General features: G+C 41.7%; 1 protein-coding gene across 4 annotated transcripts in view; it reads left to right on the forward strand.

Moving 5' to 3' along the window:
- Positions 1 to 24,293, forward strand: part of nek7 (NIMA-related kinase 7) — a 73,267-nt gene that overhangs the window by 39,744 nt on the left and 9,230 nt on the right. For 3 of the 4 annotated variants that reach the window (XM_080033060.1, XM_080033063.1, XM_080033061.1), the window contains 5 exons: positions 408 to 470; positions 4,237 to 4,347; positions 7,758 to 7,866; positions 9,504 to 9,611; positions 16,208 to 16,302. In XM_080033060.1, the coding sequence (XP_079889186.1) occupies positions 408 to 470; positions 4,237 to 4,347; positions 7,758 to 7,866; positions 9,504 to 9,611; positions 16,208 to 16,302 (486 nt within the window). The remainder of the gene's footprint in view (positions 1 to 407; positions 471 to 4,236; positions 4,348 to 7,757; positions 7,867 to 9,503; positions 9,612 to 16,207; positions 16,303 to 24,293) is intronic. The other variant, XM_080033062.1, reaches the window with a different exon arrangement.

Raw genomic sequence — 24,293 nt, forward strand, 5'->3', positions numbered from 1 at the left:
AAAGATTTAGACAGACTTAGAGTAAGGAGCCACTACCACATTCACACACTTAAACATGCATGTTTTGCCATGATGAATTATGTATTATGACTGTGTACAGAATGTATTATACGGTATTCACTAACTTAGATACAAACATCAACACCAACGGGAGGATATAATGCTCTGGTTAAGCAATGTATACACACACCTTATTCAAGGATTTGTGTGTGTTACTCAGATGTGAAACACCTGTTGTCACTCTTACACCACCCTTTAGATAACAGCAACCTTGTGTTCGGTTCAGTGTACCTCTGTAGTGTTTTTCTTATTTTCTCTATATCTCTCCCTCTCATATACAAAATAAAACAAATGATGTACCACTCTTCTCTGTCCTCTCTCTCTCTCCCCTTTTGATCTCTTGATAGATATTTGACTTGATGGATGCCAAAGCTCGGCAAGATTGCATCAAAGAGATAGATCTCCTTAAGGTAAAGAACCAGAGAAGAGGGAGACGGCGTCATGCACTGTGCTCTGTTCTCTTTAGGTGCCTCAGCTGAGACCTTCCACCACAGGAACAAAAACACAATTGATCTGCACCAGACGGCTTGGATTTGTGTGTTGGTGTGTGGGCACATGCATGTGTGTGCATGCATCCTTGCTTGGTTATGAGTGCAGAAGGTTGTTTAGAGTATCTGTGCACGAATGTGAGACTATGGGGGGGCGGGGGGGGGGGGGGGGGTGGGGGTGGGGGTTCTCCATTGTTGATCCCTCCAGGCTCACATTGACTCTTTTTATTTGTGCCAAAACTATAAATTTAAAATAAATTATTTTTGCAATGTTTAGATCCGGGCAACACTGCATACATATGGAACAGTCTCCCTCATGTGTTTTTTTGACGTTTCACCTTCTCATCCTTACCTTACTTTTCCCCCTAATGAACTTGTTTACGTTTATCGAACTACCATAAACACGTGTCAGCTGGGTTGCTCTCATAACTAATGAACAAACCAATGACAGCTTGAATATCTACCGCTGTCTGCGAGATCCTAGATGTGTGTCAAAGTTGTGCGTGTTTGTGGTTTGACTGTGTTGCGTGTGTGTGTGCATTCATGCATTCCTAGTAGTGATTACCTCTGTATATGAAGCCTGTTTCTGCGCATGTTTGTGTTCACTGCAGGCAGTTTGTGCACGTACACACGCTCACACATTCACATTAGGGGAAAGAAAAGAAAAACCAATTAGTTTGTTTCAAACACATCACTGAAGCTCCCGGGGCTCTTTGGGCCAATCAAAGACAACGATACTCAGATGTAGGCAAACTAGGCATAGATCCTGTATGGAGCTGTAATATGAGGAACAGATCATTGACTTGACGGCACGAGACAGCAGGGTTCGCCTGGATCTTTTTCAGAGGTCAGGTGGGGGGTTAAATGTCACACTCTGCCAGATCTCTGCATCTCCCACATTTTATTTTATTTCTTTCAATATATATCCTCTTCCTCTATTGCTTTTTTTCATTGTGCTTGTTAATATCACTTCTTTCTGTACATTATTGACCCAGTTGCTATGACGATTCATCCATCCCTCCTCCTTTCCCTTCCCCTTTCTCATCTCTACCCCTCCAAGCTTTACGTTTCTTTCTTTTCATATTTTAAGCTGATTGCTCGTGAACGTGGAAGTCATGACCGGCCCTGCGCTGCCCAGCCAGCCTTATAATAAAGGGCTGACTGTGTGTGTGTGTGTGTGTGTGTGTGTGTGTGTGTGTGAGATACACTATCCTTCTGCCTTATTCCCCACTAGACAGGCCAACAGGAGACAGCCAAATCAGAATAATGAGAGGCACACTGGCATGGACCGACTGGAATGACACACATACTGGCACATTATCACACACATACTCATACACACACACACTCACACTCAGTCATGGCCCTTTGACAGTCAGCCTATTTGTTTGTCTGTCTGTCTGTGTTTTGTGTGTGCGCATTCATCTGTATTTTCCTGTTCTGGCATGATGATTTCAACTTGAGAATCTCACTTCTCACTCTGTGCTTTTGTTTAAATCCACGCTGATAGTAATGTTGGTTGCAGAAATAGCCTGCCCCCTGCCAATCTGCTAGTTTTGCCACTCTTGAAATCCCACAGCTGTGTATTTCTCTTGCTTGTGGTTACTATCAAGCCAGGATTGTATTCGGGAGACTAATGATCTGCCCTAATCAGAAAAGCTGGATTGATGTCTGTGTGTTTGCTTCTCTGCATTTATTTGTCATGCGTTTCTGTAAAAATGAGTGCTCGTGCATGTCTAGGTCCAGCATTTTATTATATTATACCAGCAGTTCACTGGCAGCGACCAGCTTTATTTAACCTAACACACACACTATGCATTCAATTTAATCTTAAGGTATCGTTATAAGAAATAAACCTTTTATGTTTGTTTTGTACATATTAAGTATCTCTTCAAATGGACACAAACAACCCAGCATTGCAAATCTGCTATTCTCTTACCTATTGAATAAAAAAAAAAACATCATTCATTGCTGCTGGTCCTCGGAATTAGACAATGCTTCGAATTCATCTCTCTCAGATGAAGAAAACTAGAATGTAACAGTCAATTTAAAAAATATATATATTTATGAGCATGTAATTCCCTTTATAAATACACTGTATCCTAGTTTATTATCATGGTTAATTGTTTGCCATCAGATTGCATTAGCCAGCATCTTGTTTTTCTTTGAAGCACATCATCAGCTCACCAAATATATCATACAGAGTCTTGTACATGATTAAGTAATTACACACGCTGGTGTGTAATTACTTAACCATGCAAGACTATGTATGAGATTTCCCAATTAATGATTGTTGTGTCGCAGTAGGCCTCCCATCCATCATGTATAAAACATCTGCATGTACACATATCTCTTTATTTCTTTATCTTTTGCCTGAGGTTCAATTTGTGAGGGGAGGGGAGGGGGACTTGTCATCACTCCATGGCTGGGCTACAGTGTGGAGCCGTGCAGAACTGCCACTCTGAGCCAAAAATACATCTGGCAAGAGAGGAGGACAAGGAGAGGGAAAGATGGAGACACGAGGAAAGGGAAAGAGAGAAATGTTAGGAGAGGGGATGGGATGGTGGAGGGATGCAGAGACGGAGTGGAGAGTGTAGTGTTGCGTACTGTACTACTGTACTGTGCTCTTCTCAGGCATCATCATCCGGAGCATGAACATTTCTTTAATCACAGCAGAGAAAGCAGAGCCGAGCCGAGGACGCGTGTCACACACTGCTCCGTCTGCTCGCATCTCCCCACCCCCCCCACACACACACACACACACACACACACACACACACACACACACACACACACACACACACACACACACACACACACACGCGCACACACACACACACACACACACACACACACACACACACACACACACACACACACTCTTCTTGACATGGCCATGCCACACAGCTCCACGTCTCCAGTTCTCCACATATCACCAGCTCTCACTTGTCCCTTCCCCCTTTCTGTAACTCTGCTCACCTTCTCTCTCTCTCGTTCTCTTCCCTCACCTTTGTTCACTTTCTACCTCTTCACCCCGCCCGCCCAGTCTCCATCATTGCTCTTGCTCATCTATGTCACTGTGTCACTTGTTTCTTTCTCTTCGTTGCGCCTCCCTCCCTCCCTCCCCCTCTCTCTTTCTTGGATGGATAGAGACTTTTTGTTTACTACAGGGAATGCTGTTCCTGCCTTATTGACCAACCAACGGGAAGAAATCTCAGCCAGAGATGATGGGATGCTTGTTTTCCTGACTGTCAGACGTGTGTGTGTGTGTGTGTGTGTGTTTGTCTCACACAGTGGTTGATGTCATCACAGACAGAAGGGGATGTAGTGACATATCTCCCAGCTTTGTAACACTGGAGGACAAAATCGTCTCATTAGGCCCACACTTATCACATATGGATTCAACTGTTTTCTTTAATTGGTGGTGAAGCAGTAGAATGGATTAGCAGTAGAACTTCTGACATGAACCTGTGTTATTCACGTGTTATTATATCAGCCAATAGGGTTGTTTCGATGATGTTTCCGTCTGTAGCCCTTAGCGAGGAATTATTTTTGCTCTAAGATGAGGTAGTGTGACCAGGGAAGCTCTGAAAGTGACGTGTGCAAATGTAACCAACATGTCCTCTGTTTGCTTTGTCTGTCCGTCTTCATGATTGATTTTTTTATTATTATTATTTTTCCCCCACAGCAATTGAACCACCCCAACGTGATCAAGTACCATGCATCTTACATTGAAGACAATGAGCTGAACATTGTCCTGGAGCTAGCAGATGCAGGAGACCTCTCACGTATGATCAAGGTAAGGGACTCGCAACAACAGCAAACCCACTACTAGCTAACACTTCTGCCCACACTGCTGGAAGTGCAGTTATTTTGCTCACATTGTCATGCAATACTTCAAGTAGTAGCAGTCAAGACCCTTAAAGGACACAGATTCAAACAAACTAACTGCTGATGTGGCTTTTTATAACTAAAGAGATGGTGGCAGGAGGTCTGGAGTTTGTCATTGTTATAGGATTTAAACTTCATGGACTTCATGGACTCCATACTAAAACCCAAACTCTAGACATTAGAAAAAGGCCTCTTCAATCCCAGCAGTGTTTACGTCCTAGACTGTGAAAAGGAAGCTGTTAAGAATCAAGCAATGATTAATATAGTCATACAATTCCAGCATGTGTTGTATAAAGGGTGTATGTGACAAAATAGTGATCATAAATTATCTGGCTTTGGTTTGACATTTTCCTCATATCTTTTACACGTTAATGTGATTCTGGAGAACACTTTTGTCGAAATTACTTTGTCAAAATCAGTGAATATCTCCTCACAATCTGCTACCTGTACTTGCTGTGTGTGCACTGAAAGTAAGTAAACAAAGGGTATATTAACAACGGGGGCCCACCATAGCTTGCAACATGGCTGTTCACAGAGCCTAGGGTATGTATATGAACACTGTTTTTTTTAGTACACACACACTGTGTGTGTGGTAGCGGATCGCAAGGAGATATTCACTGATTTTGACCACAAGCACTCTCAAAATGTTGTTGAAATTTCAGCAGAATAAGGAATATGGTTGTTCAAAAGTTGTGTCGTTAACATCCCAGGATCACCCTGTTATTCATATATGAATTGAACCTATTCCCCCAGTTGTTATAAAAACCTGCCAGTATAGCAAATTAGTGGCGTGCATGTAAAAACGCCTGGCCTTCTCCCATGCATAAATGATGCTGCAGTGTTGTATCGGCACATCTCGACAAGCTGTTTGCAGTCATGCTCAGCAGCTACACGTCGGCACAGTTCAACACAGCAAATTAGGAGAGGCGAGGATTAGTTGTACAAGAGAGTGAACATGGCAGGCATACTCATACACCATTGATATATACCCAGCACACACACACACACACACACACACACACACACACACACACACACACACACACACACACACTCTCTCTGAAGACACACATATGGTATCCTGTGTAAGCAAATATTGTGCCGACGCAACCATAAAAAAACACACACGCAAATGTACAGAGATGCAATTTACAGAGATGTATTGTGGCAGCCTGAAGAGGTAAGATAACAATCTAGTGTGTGTCACTGCTACCTTAGCTAAGCTACAGTGGGTGCACTGAGTATTCAGGCTGTGTCATCTCCTTATGGCTGCTGACAACATGCAGTCTTACACACAAGTACACGCCTCTCCTCTGCCCCATTTCTCTGTTGCACTGCTCTAAATGATTTGTTTTCGTAATGTAACAGGGGCAGTCCAGAGGTGCGTGCCTTGGATTAGCCCCCCCACCCACCTCCCCCCAACACACACCTCCGGGCAGTAATGTGAAGTAAACACATTTGTACGGTGTGCCATATGTAAAATAGAACCCCCCACCAATGCACCTCGTGCATGAATTTAACATTTTTTATTCTTTTTGATTTCTCGTCCTCAACGCCGCTCTCTCCTGCTTTCTCTCTCCCCTCCCTCATCCTCTCTTCCTCTCTCTCTCGGACAATCTCAGAATTCAAATGAAATCAAATGGGTTTTGATTTGCATGCACTTACAGAATATTGCATGTGCAGTGTTTGCTGTTAAAGTCATGGAGAACAGGGTGGTGGTGGTGGTATTGGTGGGCGTCTGTGTGCTCCCCCATTGACATCAAACAGTCCTCTGATATGGAAATGGGAGGCCAAGGGAAGAATGGTTTCTCACTAAGGCTTTGTTTGGATGTAGGCCAAGGTCTATCCCTCCCTCTCTCCATCTCTCTCTCTCACACCTCCCTTCCTTTTTCTGTATCTCTTTCCTTTCACTTCCTCCATTCTTCCATGCTGTCTCTCCATCCATCTCCCTATCAGACTTTTTCTTTTCTCTCATTCCGTCTCTCCTGCTCTCTCTTATTTAGGAGGGCTATGTACCTGTAATTGTAACAGTACTATACTTTCTCCTCCTTGACCCGTGACCTCACTAGAGATTACTGGTTATTCTACTTCTGTAGTACATACTAACCGATTTCTGATGGACACAATAATTATGTTCTTGTCTTGTTGAGACTTCAATAGGGTTTGATACAGCCTGATTGTCATGTTTAAAGTTGCAGTTCTTATTGTTGCCAGGCAAATATCTTATACAATTTGTTTTTCACCACTGTTCTGCTTTGCTAATTTAGTTTTTCTGAACATGTGAAGTTCTGATCATTTGTCAAAGTTGCAAATTATGAGAAAGTTGGGACTGATGCATCGGCAGTCGAGACTGGAAGTTATTTTCGATTGTGCTGTACCAATGCAAAAATAGAAATGTACAGACGTTATGCAAAATGTACGTACATTGTGTACAAACATACACCTACAACTTAGCATCAAAACAATATCTTTGGGATGTTCCCTGTTAACTTAATACATGTTTTAAAGATCTGATTTATGTAGTTACCTCCCTGTTGATACCACCACTTATTGTAGTGTTACTTTTACTTTTAAGTTTTTCACGGAAAGAGTCTCCGGCTAAACGCTTACACTGTAATTGTCGCGTGCAGGAATCTCATCCATTCTTTCAAATGGCACTGTGTGGACACCCTGCTGTTAGCTAGACTTCTTACATCTTCTCTGGTGTGTGAGGAGCAGTTCCTATCCTCACTTATTAGTGTCACTGTGCATCAATGGGCCATCATGCCTAAGTTGAAGCTCTGTCATCAGTGTGGCTTTTTCTGGCTATGGATCTTACTCTTGATGATCCAGAACAACTCAATCAGCCCCCTCCAAAAATAAATAAACTTAAAACTACTGGCAGCACTGTGCCACTGAAAGCTGTACCTAACTAAAGAGCTGCGTGCCAGATGCGAGCGTTTGGGAAGGTACCACACATTTCTTCTCTCTGCTCCTGAGAACTCATGTGCTTTCCATTGCGGGCCATGGAGAAAATGAGACGGAGGTTGGTTAGGCAAGGGGACAGACAGAGGGGAGAGTGGTCTGGGTTCCATTAACAGTGGAGTCAGAGCTAAAGGACTGAGGTCGGGGATAGATGCTGTATAAACACACACAGACATGAACACTTTGCTGCCATCCTAAAATTGTATTCTGTGCCACACAAGACCTTTGGCCATTTCTCTATGAACATATTTGATTTGTTCCCTTTTTTCAGATGGGCTAATGTCGCTTATATTTTCTGATTTGTTTCTGTGTGTGTGTGTGTGTGTGTACTTGGTGCTTGCCTTTACTTTACAGCACTTTAAGAAGCAGAGGAGGCTTATCCCAGAGAGAACAGTGTGGAAATACTTTGTCCAGCTCTGCAGTGCGCTGGAACATATGCACTCCCGGAGAGTCATGCACAGAGGTAGTGTTGCTGCACACACAGACACGCGCACAAACACACACATCACATGCAAACTGTACATAAACTCACACCAGCACATATATATCTCACTCATTTATTCTGAATAATTCTAAAATCAAATTCTGAGGATGCCTTTTTAAAAGTTTGTGTTTTATAAATTGAACCACCATGAATGTTTGGAAACCCTTTTAGAGAACTTATTAAGGTTACATACAACATCCTACTTGGTGAGATTTATACAAATGCTGCAGCTGCTTATATAGTGTATCTTCTCATCTCCTATTAATGTTTTGACATATTGACAAGAGCAGTCTGGTTTTAAAGAATGCATTCTTCACATCTGAACACTTTCATATTTTCTAGATTGGTGTGGTTTGTTTCTTTTCTTTCTTCAAAGTGTGAAAATAAACTTGCAGATGTTTGAAATGACCATGTTGATAGTAAATTCTGTCGTGTTGTCAAAGTAGTTAACAGATTTAAGGGCAGAGGCATCCTTAATATGGAGTGAGTGGTTAATTAAAGACTTCTAAACCTTACATGTAGTCAAATGTTGTTCAGGATTTACGTAAAGGGAGAGTTGCCAAAACAGTATTTGATTGCAGCTGTATTACCATACAATAGGAGCAAAACATGATATATTGAAGGTGATGTTGTTCACTTTGATGGAATTTCCGTGTCAAACTAGTTTCAAGTCTCTTAGTTACTTTTCGGCAGCATACCAAGTTAAACTGAAACCAAGGGATGTCTGGAAAGAGGGGAAATAATTTTCAGATGTTGCTGTACACTGTTGCTTTCTTGTATATTTCCAAGTTCACATAATAAAATGCAAAACAATTTTAGCACAGGCCTCTCAAGTCCTTAAAATAGGAATGGATAAAGCAGAGAACATAAAGTCAGTACATTTTCTTCAGTGTGAACGACCTTGTTGCATATGACAGAAGGCTTAAGTGTAGGTGTTAAAATACACATAGACCAGAGAACACAGTGTTTATGGGCACACATGCTTTCAGTAGGGCCCAGTCAAATGAAATCCTGGATTCATGCTCTTAGGCGGCTGCACACACACACATCACGCGCACATACACACACATCGTGCACACACACACACACACACACACACACACACACACACACACACACACACACACACACACACACACACACACACACACCTACAGGTGGTGTACTTCCGTCCGTTGGACTGACTCTGATTAGGGCACAGGGACACTAATGAACCCTGAGCGCTGGGCTTTAATGACCACTTAGCAGAGGCCGCCTATTCAAAAGCCGCTTACTATTATATTGGAGCAGTAAATTTCAAAGGCTGATGCGGGTCACATTAACATAACTTCAGGAAAAGCACAGAAATGGTTTGCTTACACCCACATGAACTGAAATTGATATTTTCAATACTACACCTAATTAATACTTACAACATTAACATTTTCCAAGCTATTCTCCTTCAAAGTGGTCATCTGTTATGTTTTTGTTGATGACCATATCATCACTCCATAGGAATTGTTACGCCTTAAATTCTCTGTCACTAACTTTGAATTCATATTACACATTAAAACAGTAATTTCTTATTTTTGCATGTGCCCTATATCTACTACATATCCTCTCCTTCTCCTTTCCAGATATCAAGCCAGCCAATGTATTCATCACAGCCACAGGAGTAGTGAAACTAGGAGACTTGGGACTGGGAAGATTTTTCAGCTCCAAAACAACCGCCGCTCACTCGCTAGGTAATTCACAACAGTCTGTGTACAATCTGTGGGTAAACACACTCCTCACACACATGCACACACAGACACCTAGACACAGCGGGCCCCATGCAGTAATCACCTGGTGTTGGATGTGTTTCATTAGGCACCGTGAGCCCAGAGCCATGTGTCATGTAGTCACGCTGCCTAGCCACGGCTGTGCCCAGCCCCTACATGGGCCACTTAGCCACTTCCTGTTACCTTGACCTTTAAACCCAACACAGACGAAGACTGGGCAGAGGCTCTCCACACACAGCTCTGATTGTGACTGTGTGCCATAAAACAAGCCAGCCAACTTTACAATCAAGGGTTACTGTTGGCATTGATCGCTGTGTTTGTCAATGTTCAAAAGAAGTGAGAGATTTTGCCCCATAATGTTTGTTTTAGTTTAGAACTAAAGTAGATGTGCTAACCTGAACCTGAGATTGTACAAACGGACAAACCTGTGTTAAAATGTGTTCTAAGGCATAGGGGGTTTAATGACTAGTCTAAGAGCCTTGTACTGAACTGGAGACATGGGGTTTAACACCAATTCACACTGACTCTCACATATACACACATCTACCTCAGTTCAAAGGTGTCCTAGTGTTTAAAACACAAGCAAACCTCGAAACAATTTGTTAACAGCTGGTTCCTACCAGCCTTCATCACTGGGCAGTATTGGTTAAGTCTGTCCTCTTTTTAGCATCACAGTGCTTAATGCTGCAGTCAAAAAAGAGACAAGACATGATGCAGAGAGATTGTAATGAACTCAAAATGTTACAAATTGATCCATAAAATCAGTACAACCTTTCTTGAAATATTAAAATATGCTGTAACAGAAATTAATGCAAGTTTTAGTAGAAGGGATTTACTCAAAACTATGAAAAGGGCACAATTTTGATCCATGCACCAACATCCTAAAGAAAGTGCTTAATAACAGCGGCAGTATAAAGAAATACCACCACACAAGCCGAATTTTGTGATGGGATCTTTTTCAATCACTCTAAAATGAAAATGTGTTTCCGGTTAGTACAAGTAAGAGAAGACGACACAAATCGTCCAGTGTCTTGCAAGCATCATGTTAAGGTCATTGGTAAAGAAAAATCTTAACTTTTTTTTATACGATTTTGTTTATAATACTATATTCAACAGCACAGCCACAGGAACAAGCAATGGATGCACATACATCTACTTGCATTTTAAACTGTTTGGTCTTTATAAAGCATTCAAAACTACACAGGTTCATCAGGTACACATTTGATTACGGTAACTTTTGTACACATTCTGGCAGTTTTTTTTCTTGCATGGTATTTTGTATTAATCGTGTTGAAATTAATATCTGGATTTATAGTAATAATATACTGTACTTAACCAGTGTTACACTGTACAATGTGTGCAGATTAGATACAACATCCCCTCCCAGCAATTTAAGCGGCTTCACAAAGGACATTTGAGAAAAATAACTTCAATAGACAAATATAAAATGGTGTCATTCTCACTTCTATGCGTCAAACTATTATGACCACTGACAACGCACTATTCTCAGCCCCTGTACAGCAGCAGCCCAGCCTTTTGAGGAAGTGTGAATCACATGATCAACTCCACAGAAGCACGATAGACTAAAGCAGCCTGCAGAGCCTGGTTGAAAGAGTCTGTGATTGCTCATTAAATGTTGAGTCCACAGCACCCTCTTTAGGCTAACAGAGGCTAGGCAGCCCACAAGCAAGGGACAAACACACACACACGCACACACACCAATACTGTCACCATTGTTTCTGTAGCAATTAAGACCAATGTCCAGAAAACAATTTATTTCATACACAGTGTGGTGATTTTTTTTTAAATATACTGTACATTGATACATATGATTACGTTTACCCTGTAATCATAACATTATCATCACAAATAAGCCTGTGAACTATGCCTATGAGTTGTGTGATACATTTGTATATGCAAATTATTTGATTTTAACTGTATGAGGATGTCAGTATATATGCAGCTCTGGGAAAAAAAAGAGACCACTCCAAATATTCAGTGTCTCTCGTTTTACTATTTAGAGGCATATGTTTGAGTAGAATGAACATTTTGGTTTTATGAAATTTTTTAATTTTCATTTCATTTAACTTTTATTTATCCTCAAGAGACCAATTGAGGGGTGACCCTCATTTACTACTTCTACCAAATTCCAATACATTTTCTGTCATTAAGAGCATTTTCAATACGTTATGTAGAGATGAAGATTGAAGAAAAATCCAAACTGTTCTCTTATTTTTATATATATAAATAAATAAATAGTAGATGACTGTGTACTGTAGAAGCAAATGATCTGTCCGTGGTTTCCCCCGACAACCGTTTGAAATAGATGATTTCCTTTCTGTCTGTCTTTGTCCCCTGTCCTTCTCTCCTGCTGCTGTTTGTCCATATGCCTGGTCCATCACTCTGGTGCCAAAGGGTTGGGGTGAAGGGGAAAGAGAGAGAGAAAAGGTGTGAGAAAACTAGAGTTACAGAATGGAAGACAGTGAAGAGAGAGATAGAAGAGAAAGCAACGTGTCAAAGAACGAAAGGGACATAAGAAATAGGAGAAAGGATGACACAGACAAAGAAAGGTAGAATTTACTGTGTGCGAAGGAAAAGAATGTGACAGAGTGACACGAGAAAAGATGAGGAAAAAAAGAAAGCAAGAAAGGGAAAAAGTTAGAAAGAGCGGGATAAAGAAAGAGGAGAGAATATGACAATGTGACAGAAAAAAGGAAGAAAAAAAGGAATGCAAGAAAAATGTATTGAAAGTGTGTGTGTGTGTGTGTGTGTGTGTGTGTGTGTGTGTGTGTGTGTGTGTGTGTGTGTGTGTGTGTGTGTGTGTGTGTGTGTGTGTGTGTGTGTGTGTGTGTGTGTGTGTGTGTGTGTGTGTGTGTGTGTGTGTGTGTGTGTGTGTGTGTGTGTGTGTGTGTGTGTCTGTAACTGTAACTGTAATGAGCCCAGCTGAACAGTAGAGCAGGGTGGTGGAGATGAGATGGAGGTCCAGGCATACAGCCTGTCAGCTCCTAGGCTTTCAACTCAGCAGCCTGCAGTCTCAAACACACACACAGTTACAGTTTTGTGTCTCTTGCGTACTCTTGCTCACACTGCAAGACAGACACTCTGACTCTTTGTCTCCTATACAGATGTATGTATGCACAGGGATGAATGTGCATATCCATGTGGCCTTGCATCACACACACACACACACACACACACACACACACACACACACACACACACACATTGAGAGGCAGCTAATCATGCACATAGATTTGCAGCGTACATGCACACCAACACAGACAGACACTCAGTGAAACATAGAAATACGTACTCTGGGACATGAGACAAAAATACACACAAACGTGCAAAAGAGACACTTTCTGCTATTCAGTGCTGAGGGTGGGTATGCAGGGTTAATAAAAGAGAAAAATAGCAAAAGAACAGAGAACAGTAGTAACTGGAAGCTGGTGCAATTAGTAGGCGAATGAGTGACTTGACATTAATAAGTAGTGTCGTATACATCTGCAATTAACATCTGTAATGAGAGAGGTGTCAACAAAGAGTAAAATAAATGGGGTATAAATGTATATAAAGACTTGGTAATCTTATAAAGACAAAGTGATGCAAGTGAGACGGGAAACTGAGAGGGGTAGGTGGAGGGCCAAATGGGCTCAGCAGGACATACAGTCCCCTCCATAAGTATCGGAACAGTGAGGCCAGTTACCTTATTTTTGCTGTAGACTGGAAACATTTGGGTTTGACACCAAAAGATGAATATGAGACAATAGCTCAACATTGGCATTTGAGATTCTAGCATAATATGCTTTCTGTTCGAAATGCAACAATTTAAAACGGGGTAATAGAGCATGGGTTAGAGAAGGCTAACACCATCAATGGGAACTCCCCATGAAGCTATTCAGTGTTTTTGATGGTTATTAAAAGCTTTGGGTTACATATTCTGCGACGTCAAATCAATAAATGTATTTTAAAAGAGCACCACAGCTAATGCTTCATTAAACAGTTCATTCAGCAGGGGCTTAGAAGTGTGTGGTTTTCTTCTTAACACTGGATGACATCTCACCTCTTATACAACAACAATTGCCCTGTTTCGCAGAGGATACAGTGTTGTCATAGCCGTTCACAATAATAGAAATCAATCCCAACATGGCTTCCAATTTATCTGCATGAATAAGTAATGTGCCATTAATTTAGCATGCTGACGGAGCCTGGGCCCGGCGCTGCTGCTTTTTTTTTTTTTAAAGCACCTATTAGCATAAGAGAGGCTGATTCTTTTTAATCAACTAATAATGAATGTTAGGGGAGCTTGTTCAGACTGCACCATGAGACCTCTCTCTCTCACACACACACACACACACACACACACACACACACACACACACACACACACACACACACACACACACACACACACACACTACAATACCAACCTGATGACCAATTAAAAACAGCATTCCCAACTCTCCTGTTTATTCTTCCACTTGCTCTCTCTTGTTTCCTCGCTGCCTGTGCAGATGCTGATTATTTTTGGAATGACAGGTAACACTTCATTATTCAGAACCGCACATATTAAGATAAAAGTGTGTTTTCTCAACCCAATTAGATCCGCACCCAAATTAAAAGTGCTAGCTTTCATTTCAGTTCCTAGACTTCAAATGTAATGGCTCCCTCCTGTAATAGTTGTATTAATTGCAATTACATTAGCTGAGTTTCCTCCGAACTGTTAATGTGCAGAATGGCTCTAGAGGGTGTGTGTGTATGTGTGTATACGTGGGTATCGCTGGTGAGCACTCGGTTATGGCTTTTTTTCTACCTTTTTTCCTACATGCCAACTTTTCTCCTGAGTTTCCACTTGAGAGCTGTTCTCATCTACGTGTACTGTTTGTGCCTATTGAAGCTCAACTATTACCAGTTAACCTCCTCTTTGCTCTATTTACCTATTTCCCAGTGCAAAGTTTGAAGGTAGGCTAGTGGCAAGACAGTTTGGGTTCATATTATTAAAATATGGTTTCTCTGTAATAAAAAAATAAATAAGAAAAAATCCCATTAAATTTAATCGGAAATATCTTTTTTTACATTTATTCATTTGCCTGAAGCATTTGTCCACAAGCTTATTTCATTAATGTATATGCGCTCAGCTCTATGGTAAGGAAGCAACACAAGCTTCCGTAAAATCAGAGAATCCCTCCGTGGCGTAGTACCAAACACCACAGGCTTAGAGGAAACATTGGGCACACTGCATATTGAAGTAGATGAGGAAGAAGAAATGTTTTCGTCTATCTCGTATTGTAATCAGGCTTACAAATCAGTTAATGCCATGCCACTAAAGCCATTGAAATACAAGGAACTCAATCAGCAATCCAAGTAAATTTATTTCAGCGGAACAAATCGGTTTTCAGTTTGAAAATCAGTGAAGATCACAAGCACGCAGGAGGATGTTGAATATTGTTTTCGATGCAAAGCACAGGCTCTATAATGTGGCCTGTACACATGTTACTGATGGTTGTTGTACACCAACTCGGCTTGTGCAGCTGTCATCTTCATATTTCAGTAAGCCTCCATAAACGCGTTTGCGTTGAGATGATGTGGAATGAGCAGAGTCTGGGAGCCGCTCAGCACCGGTTAGAGGGCTGGTAAAATTTCCATCCTTTAACCATATGTGATTCATAATATAGGACCTCTGCTGGATGTGCTTGACGGACTTTTACATGGGAAATCACAGCAAACAGAAAGCAAATGGGGAGAAAAAGGCAGCCAGTCAGTCTCGACTTAGAAAAGCAGCAAATTTCCAATGCTTCCTGCAGCGGAGTTATGGATGTGATGCTGGGCTGCGGTTTTGCTCTTTGTGTCCAGTTGGTTGAAGGTCTTGATTCTCTGGAGCTCTGCCAGTCGCCATGGCAGTTTGGGATTCTTGAGTTTCCAAAACCAGAACCAGAAACGGCCCAACTTTTTTCAGGCTCCACCGCTGCTCCCCGGGTGTATTGGCTGACTACTGTTTCAGATCATTACAGAGACCCGCTAATCAAAACTGATTTATGTATATTTGGTGTGTGCGTCTGTGTCTGCTGTACATATGTATGCAACTGAGTGGTACAATCGCTTGCACTGTATGGGTGTGCACGATGATATCCATCCTTATTAAATATCATCCCATTTGAGCTTACTAAAAAATACCATAGGCAATACATGTTGTCTGCCTCTTTAGGTAATTTTTTTAAATTTAACTCCAGCTATACTATAGGCAATGCAACTTTATTTGTATAGCACATTTTGCACACAAGGGCAACTCCAAGTGCTTCACGATAAAACATCAATCAAAGTTTTGAATTAAAATAAAATTGTTCAATAGTTGAATAGAGAGTATACCCAACCTCTCAATGTGTCACAGTTTGAGATTCCAGACAAATTCCTCTTCTATGTGAGCTGTGTCAGGGATGCTGATGGACTGGGGGGAAGCATTGGGTTTGCAATGCAAAATGTTAAAGCTCACTCTCTCTCTCTTTGTCCTGTTCTCCCTCCGTCCCTCCCCTCTGTCTTCCTCCACCTCTCTTGTGTTCCAGTGGGTACTCCTTACTACATGTCACCGGAGAGGATACATGAAAACGGATACAACTTCAAATCTGACATCTGGTCGCTAGGATGCCTGCTGTACGAGGTAAACTATGGGAACATGTGCACACACTGTCACCTTGCAGTCGACCGTAGGAGTGACGCGAGAACACGATGGCTCAGACACACACAATAAGACCCAAAACAAACAAACCATCCTCAATCCCACATATGATATGATATATGATATGAGTGCCGTGTGAAAATGTATACAAAAATATACGCCGACTGCATTTACACACATGGCTATATGCTGTGTTAAAAATGGAGTCAGCAACACTTGCTGTCAAAAATCACTTTGTCAAAATTAGTGAATATATCCTCACAATCCACAACCTGTCCGTACTGTGTGTGCGCTGAGAAAAATAAATCTGGTGTTAATAAACAGCCTAGGCTCCGTTAACGGGTTTGTAAATAAAGAGTATGTGACCGAAGGGGCCCGACGTAGCTAGAAACATGTCAATTCACAGAGCCTATGCTTTGTAGGGGAGAACGGGGTAAGTAGGCACACTTCTTACTCTAGTGAGAATTGCTCATCACCTAAACATCTTTCAATAGTCACTCCTACATTAAATCGAAGCTTAAGGTGTTGGCTTGAAATGTGTACCTCTCACTTTTTCTATCTTATTGTAATAAAGAAGAAATTAATCATCAAAGACACCCTTACACATTGTGACAACCAACCCCATCAAGGGGTCGGTTTTCACACACTATGGGGTTGTTTGTCACAATGTTATCTTAATGGAATAATCTTAAAAAGAAGGCAAGAAAGCAGAACAAAATTTGAAAGTTTAATTGCATTGTCAAGTTTACAAATAGGCCTATATAACTTACTGTAGCCTTGGCAGCTGTTCTAGTTTAGGATGCACTGGGTTGTTTTGATTTTGTTGCCCTTTTTTCTTTTGCATGCTAGCTGCCTTTTCCTGCTCTATTCTCTCCTTCTCTGGGGTGTCAGTGAGGATACAGCTTGACAATTTATTTCGTTATTGGGTTCTCCTTTTCTGGCTGCAGCCTTTGGTTAACATGTGACAACCAACCCCCCAAAAAATGTGACGACCAACCCCAACTTGAATTTCTTGCTAGCATCAAGGCCAACAGCCATCTGACAACTAATTAGCTTGCTAACCACAATCTAAACTATAGTTTACCCTTCACACTTTTTATGGATAACAAGTGTTTTGTTAAAAACCCATTGTGTAAAAGCCTAGAAGAAAAATACTGAGGAGCTAAATATTTTCAATTTGACATGAAAAACACAAACAGTCATCTCACCTCAAATTCAGCAGTCTAACTTCAAGGAAGACTATGTAGGTGACCTATGATCCCAATTCTGGATATTTACATACCAAAATTTCACAGACAGCGCCTTCTGGTTCCGAGATATAACGATTGTGACAACCAACCCGTGTGACATGTAACCCCGTTCTCCCCTATTAACTTTGTATTTTTCAGAGCTCACACAGTACGTGAGAGGATAATCACTGAGTTTGACAAAAAAGTGATTTTGACAAGCATTCAACCGATTTGCTGACTTTACCTTTGACCATCACATTCACTGCTAAGTGATAATGTGATTTAAACTTTTTTTTTTAAAGAAATCTTATATTAAATGTTGTGTCACATTTCTTTACCTGTTAAACCTCCTGATGCTTACTTCTTTCCCTGTGGCCCCGGCTGAGCTGAGGCCTAAAGACTCTTTGAGTTAAAGTACTTTAGCCTGAGAACCTGCGCAACGTCCAAAAAGCCTGAGAGTGAAGGGAACTGACACGGCCCATGTGTTTTAGATAAGGCCGCCCAGTGACACTGACTAGTTTGATTAGTCGGGAGCGAAACGCCGCAGTGCTCTGCCTGTAGACCACATTGAGTGGAAAAGGAGCCCGGGGAGCAGGGAACAAAGAGAGTGAGGAGCACAATGATGATGGACATTGATGATAGCAGTCAATCTGATGTTTCATCTTGCCAACCTTCACATGCACTGAATGCGCCACACACACACACACACACACACACACACACACACACACACACACACACACACACACACACACACACACACACACACACACACACACACACACACACACACACACACACTTTCACAGACACACACACACACACACACACACACACACACACACACACACACACACACTTTCACAGACACACACACACTTTCACAGACACACGCCCCGGGCATAGAGGTGGAGAATGTTTGAGGAAGAAGTTTTATCTTAGAGCTTGCAGGTCATGGTTGCTCAGAAACCACAGTCCTTCATGCTAATTAGCTTCCCACAATGCAGTGTGGCAACGCACGGTTGTGGTTGGCTGAAAGCGGTGGGTGCTTGCAGGTCACATTCGGTTTTCCTACTTTTTTTTATATCTGTGTTGGTGTATGTGTTTTTCACATGGAGGATTCCACTGTTAATAAAAGCCAGATTGCTCTAGTTGTAACACTCCTGTTGCATAGTTTCTGCAGGTATCACAATTGCATAACGACCCCAGCTCTGCACAGTTTTTGTTTAGTAAGCTTGTTTTGTTGTAGTTGATTTTGGTGAGTGAGAACCTTTTTTTTTCTTTGGTTAAGTGTGGGTGGTGCATTTGTGCCTTTATTTGACAGCCACAGTAGAGACACAGGCAGGAAATTAAATATGTTTCCGCTTTTAGGCAATATTGTACAAAAGAGTTAAGATTCTGTCCATTGTGAGAGTTGACTTCTTCCGTTGTTTTTTAAATTTTTTGGTTGAGGAAGCTGTTCCCTTTTTAAAATTGTCATAGTACTGCATGTGCAGTCAGACTCAGCATTGATTGTTTCACAGTTTCAGATGGGGGTACAGACCATTGATTTATTTTTTTAATGACGTCATCCCCCCCTTAGGACAACTGCTTTGGCGTCACAGTCTGGACTAAACACTGAGAAAACAAGAGAGAGACCAGAGATGAGATGGGAGATAGAGAGCAAAAGTGAAAACGTGAAGAAATACTGGGAGACTTGTTGCTCCCCCGAGGAAGTCAGGAGGGAGGGAATAAAGACAAAGTTAGAAAAAAAAGTTTAGAAATCTATATGGGAAGCTACAAGAAGGGAATTGGCAGTAGAAGCCTTCAGAGAGAATGAAAATAAAGAGGAGAGAGAGAGAGAGAGGGGGGAAAGGAGTAGAAGGGTAAAATAACAAAATAGCAGGAGCAGTGTTATAGATTGCTCAAGAGAAGAAAGAGATGGTGGGGGGGTTCATACAGAGAGCGAGTACTGCAGGTATAAGAGCAGAGATAGAACTCCAGCCATCAGGTCAAGGTGAGCAAGGCCAAGGAGTCTGTGGAGATAAAGATTTGAGCAACCTTATTGTTACCAGAGCAGTGCTCACTCACCACGCCATGCATATTCTCTTTGAAGACCAGAACCCTTGCTTTCCACTCATCTTGGTAAGAGGGGCTCCACAGTGCATTCACAGTGTCAGAAAAACCTACCTCTTTCTCTCCGAAACTCTCTCTCCTAAGTTTCTCTTTGCTTTATTCTCCTCCCCTCCGTGTACCACACCGTATGCCTCCTCTTTCCCTCACTTAACCTTCAGGCATAAGGAATTCACATAGAAAATCCAGGCCTGAGCCCTTTTGGACTCATTGATCTCACTCTGAAACTACAGTACATGCTGAATATTGCGTGTATAGCTTCCTATATCCTGAAACGGCTCCATTTGAGAGAGGCTGCCTTTCTCATTGCCGTGCCTGGGGGTTGGTTTAGGGTCCGAAAGGGGTCCGCCCGTCAATACCTGGTCATTGTACTGTATCTGCGTCTATCTGTATCTCCCATTCTCTTTGATCCTTTTTCTGCTCATGTCCAACCTCATTACATCACCTGACCCTGCCCCTCACACGCACACACACAGACACACACATGCACGCACGCCGCACATGCGCGCCGAGGTAGACGGGGATGCTGCAGTCTCTTGGCCCTTAGTGAAAACTGTCTCATATCTGCATTAGTAACTCACTCAAGTTTTGCTCAGTGGGTTGAATATAAAAGAGATGCATTTTACACACACTGTAGGTCTCCTGCCTTGTGGTTGCTGGGTTTTTGTATGAAGGTTAACGGGGGGAGAATATCTTGAAAAGCTTTACTGGAATGTGTCTCCTTCCTGTATAGGAGCGCAGCCATCCATACCTCTGACTGTGCCCTTGTCTCACGCATACAGACTCATTCCCTCTCCCTCCCCTTTTGTTTTGCTGTTGGTTTTATGAGGCCCAGAAATGCTGGCTTCTCGGCAGCTGGCGTTTGCATGTGATGAGTTGGCCCTGTTGCTAGCTCTCTAATAAGTTTTTGGACAAAAAAAGGGAGTGAGGTTTCTGCAGACAAAGCGATAGCCTTGGTACCCTTTTAGTTATTTCAAAGAGTATTTGTAGCTTTTCATACACTCAACAAAAATATAAACGCAAGACTTTTGTTTTTGCTCCCATTTTTCACGAGATGGACTTAAAGATCTAAAATTCATTCCAGATACACAATTGTACCATTTCTCTCAAACATTGTTCACAAATCTGTCTAAATGTGTGATAGTGAGCACTTCTGCTTTGCTGAGATAATCCATCCCACCTCACAGGTGTGCCACATCAAGATGCTGATCTGACATCATGATTAGTGCACAGGTGTGCCTTAGACTGTCCACAATAAAAGGCCACTCTGAAATGTGCATTTTTTTGCTTTATTGGGGGTCTGGGGACTCAGAACCAGTCAGTATCTGGTGTGACCACCATTTGCCTCATGCAGTGCAACACATCTTCTTCGCATAGAGTTTATCAGATTGTCAATTGTGGCCTGTGGAATGTTGGTCCACTCCTCTTCAATGGCTGTGCGAAGTTGCTGGAGACGGCTTATGGTGGAGAAATGAACATTCAATGCACGAGAAACGGATCTGGTTGACATTCCTGCTGTCAGCATGCCAATTGCACGCTCCCTCAATACTTGTGGCATCTGTGGCATTTTGCTGTGAGACAAAACTGCACATTTCAGGGTGGCCTTTTATTGTGGACAGTCTTAAGGCACACCTGTGCACTAATCATGATGTCAGATCAGCATCTTGATGTGGCACACCTGTGAGGTGGGATGGATTATCTCAGCAAAGCAGAAGTGCTCACTATCACACATTTAGACAGATTTGTGAACAATGTTTGAGAGAAATGGTACAATTGTGTATCTGGAATTAATTTTAGATCTTTAAGTCCATCTCATGAAAAATGGGAGCAAAAACAAAAGTGTTGCGTTTATATTTTTGTTGAGTGTACATTCCCCTCCTTCCAGTGTCAGAATCAGGCTCTGCCTAATCTAGCAAAGTGTACAATATGCACCTGTGGGTAACACCACTGAATATGGTATGGGAGAGTGGATTTCATATCATGGCATGGCAAGTTCAGTGTAGGCTCTATAGGCAAGAACCTTAATGCTATCTTCCTACTTCAAGTTGGTCGTTAAGTTGGATAAAAGTGTCATCTAAATTTAAATTGAATGTAACATGTCAGGTCTTTCCACTCTTCATCTATACATTTGATACTCTATAAGTTGTCTTAAAACCTTCCATCCTGCCAGAGCAGCTTTACAGGTAATGGCGGATCGATTTTTATTCATAAAAAAAGAGAGCAATTATATTTATTTCCTAATAAAAAAAAAACTGTTTAGCTGTTTTCCCATGTTGTCTTGTTTTTGTGGCAAACTAACAAGCTGATGACTATAGCTTGACAGACATAAGAGTGACCTTCTCATCTACCTCTCAAAGCAAAGTGGTGTATATCAGTATAATTCTGATACTCCCTCACCATTCAAAATGTGCACACTTGGTTTAGCTACAGTGAAATGGGGCCAGAGGAGCACAGCGTCTGCCAGTTTTCCTCAAAAGTTGAACCCACTGGAACAATCTGCCACATTTAATTCATCTGCCCATTTTCCATCTTATCTTTCTTCCTTACTTTTTCCCTTTTTAGTGTGTTGAAGTTGAGCTGTGATGACTCTACAGGGTGTAGGTACATTTTTAATGACTGTCCCTACACTGTGACTTATTGCCTTGATTAATATATCATCATAAAACCACATGAAGGAACCATGAGCACATAAAAAGAAGTCATGCTTTCCTCAACTGTAGTGTGTGTGTGTGTGTGTGTGTCTAAAAGGGAGACAGAGGAAGAGAGTGTGTGAGAGAATGTATACAATGTATTTCTCTATTTTGTGTGTGTGTGTTTAGATGTAAGTGTTTATTTTAATGTAACACGTGCCTATAATTGTATGTGTGTTTTAGAAATGAGAACTTGTGAGAAGCCCTTGGGTCCCAGGTTGTAAGGGCTCCAGGGATAAAGGGGAAAGGGGGACGAAGGGAGAAGACGGGAGCCTCTCACTGCTCCTTTTTAATTGGCGTACAGGGAGAGAAGCTGGAGAGGGAGAGAGAGCAGGATCAGTGTTAATTAAGCTGGAAGGCCCCATCCAGGTCTTTTACATGGACAGGGATGCTGGCTTTACATGGCTGGGCTAGGGAGAGCACAGCCTGTCCAGCTGAAGGAGAGCCCAGGAACAAAGGAGGGAGAGTGTGAGTGTGTGTGTGTGTGTGTGTGTGTGTGTGTGTGTGTGTGTGTGTGTGTGTGTGTGTGTGTGTGTGTGTGTGTGTGTGTGTGTGTGTGTGTGTGTGTGTGTGTGTGTGTGTGTGTGTGTGTGTGTGTGTGTGTGTGTGTGTGTGTGTGTGTGTGTGTGTGTGTGTGTGTGTGTGTGTGTGTGTGTGTGTGTGTGTGTGTCAGAGGATGTGCGTGGTTTCTGCCACCAGCAGCTCACACCCCTTGGACAGACAGCAGGCATGCGTGTGCATTGTATATCTCTCGAATATCAATGAACCATATACACACACACTCACTCACTCACACATACACACACACACACACACACACCAGGGCCTCAGAGGTCAGAGAGTGAGTCAATCATCTAACCCATTGCGACAACACAGTCTGAAAAACGGAGTGTGTGTGTGTGTGTGTATGTATGTATGTGTGTGTTGAGAGCAGGGGGCCGGCAGCTGTCAGGGGCCAGGAGCAGCAGGCACTAATGAAGCAGATGAATAGTGCAAAAACTCCCAAATACAAACAGGACAGTTGACATTTTTCATCTGTCAAAAGCAGAAGATGCATGAAAATACGATGGGGTCTTGTTTAACCCTTTGCCTCCTGGTGTCTATAGCTGGCTGATTTTCTCCTTTTTTTCAGTTTGTTTCCGGCTCTTTGTTTTTTTTCTCTCGCCTACTGGGAAATGTACAGTTTTGGGACACATATGTAGCCCTTACGCAGAAACCCACATACGTCCACACTACCTGTAATACAGTACTAGAAGGTGTACACATGTATTTGTTGCAAATAATTTATTTATTTTTTGTTATTGAAGTAAACTTTTAGAATTAGTCAACATTTCTTGGGCACACATGGAACTCCCAGCCAAACTCATACTCTTTTAAAAAAAAAACAGCTGAGTCCGCTGGGCACTGCCCTCTAGAGTTTTGCATTGTGATAGTGTATTTGTTGCAAACTGATTAGTGTCTGATATTAAAGTGCAAGATGTCCGTTGACCTAATCTGTAAAAATGTCTCATGATAAAATCAAACGTTTTCTGACATAAATAGACTGATGACATATTTATAGGATTCAGCAAATGGAAAAAATCAGCCGCTGACGAAATGGCTAGAGGTTTAGAGAATCACAAAGTTCAATAATTGAACTGTAAATAACGGGAAGCTAAAAATAAATATAGTGGACTTAAAATCTGAATTAATGTATTTTATAAATTATGTATTGTACATGATGCATCTTTTACTCTTTTAATTGTAGGAATTTAATAAGTGGAATGTTACTGTAGTTAACGACACGTTGCTCTGGTGATTTATTGATGTGTGGATTATTTTATATAAAAGATGTGAATTGCATTTTCACATAACAAATAAATGTAAATTTTTGTGCAAAATAAATAATTTCCCCCCAAAAAAATCCTTTTAAACTACTTAATTGGCTTTATAACATACCGTA

Source organism: Ammodytes marinus, assembly GCF_949987685.1.
Source record: "Ammodytes marinus genome assembly, chromosome: 8".
Taxonomy (NCBI): Eukaryota; Metazoa; Chordata; class Actinopteri; order Uranoscopiformes; family Ammodytidae; genus Ammodytes; species Ammodytes marinus.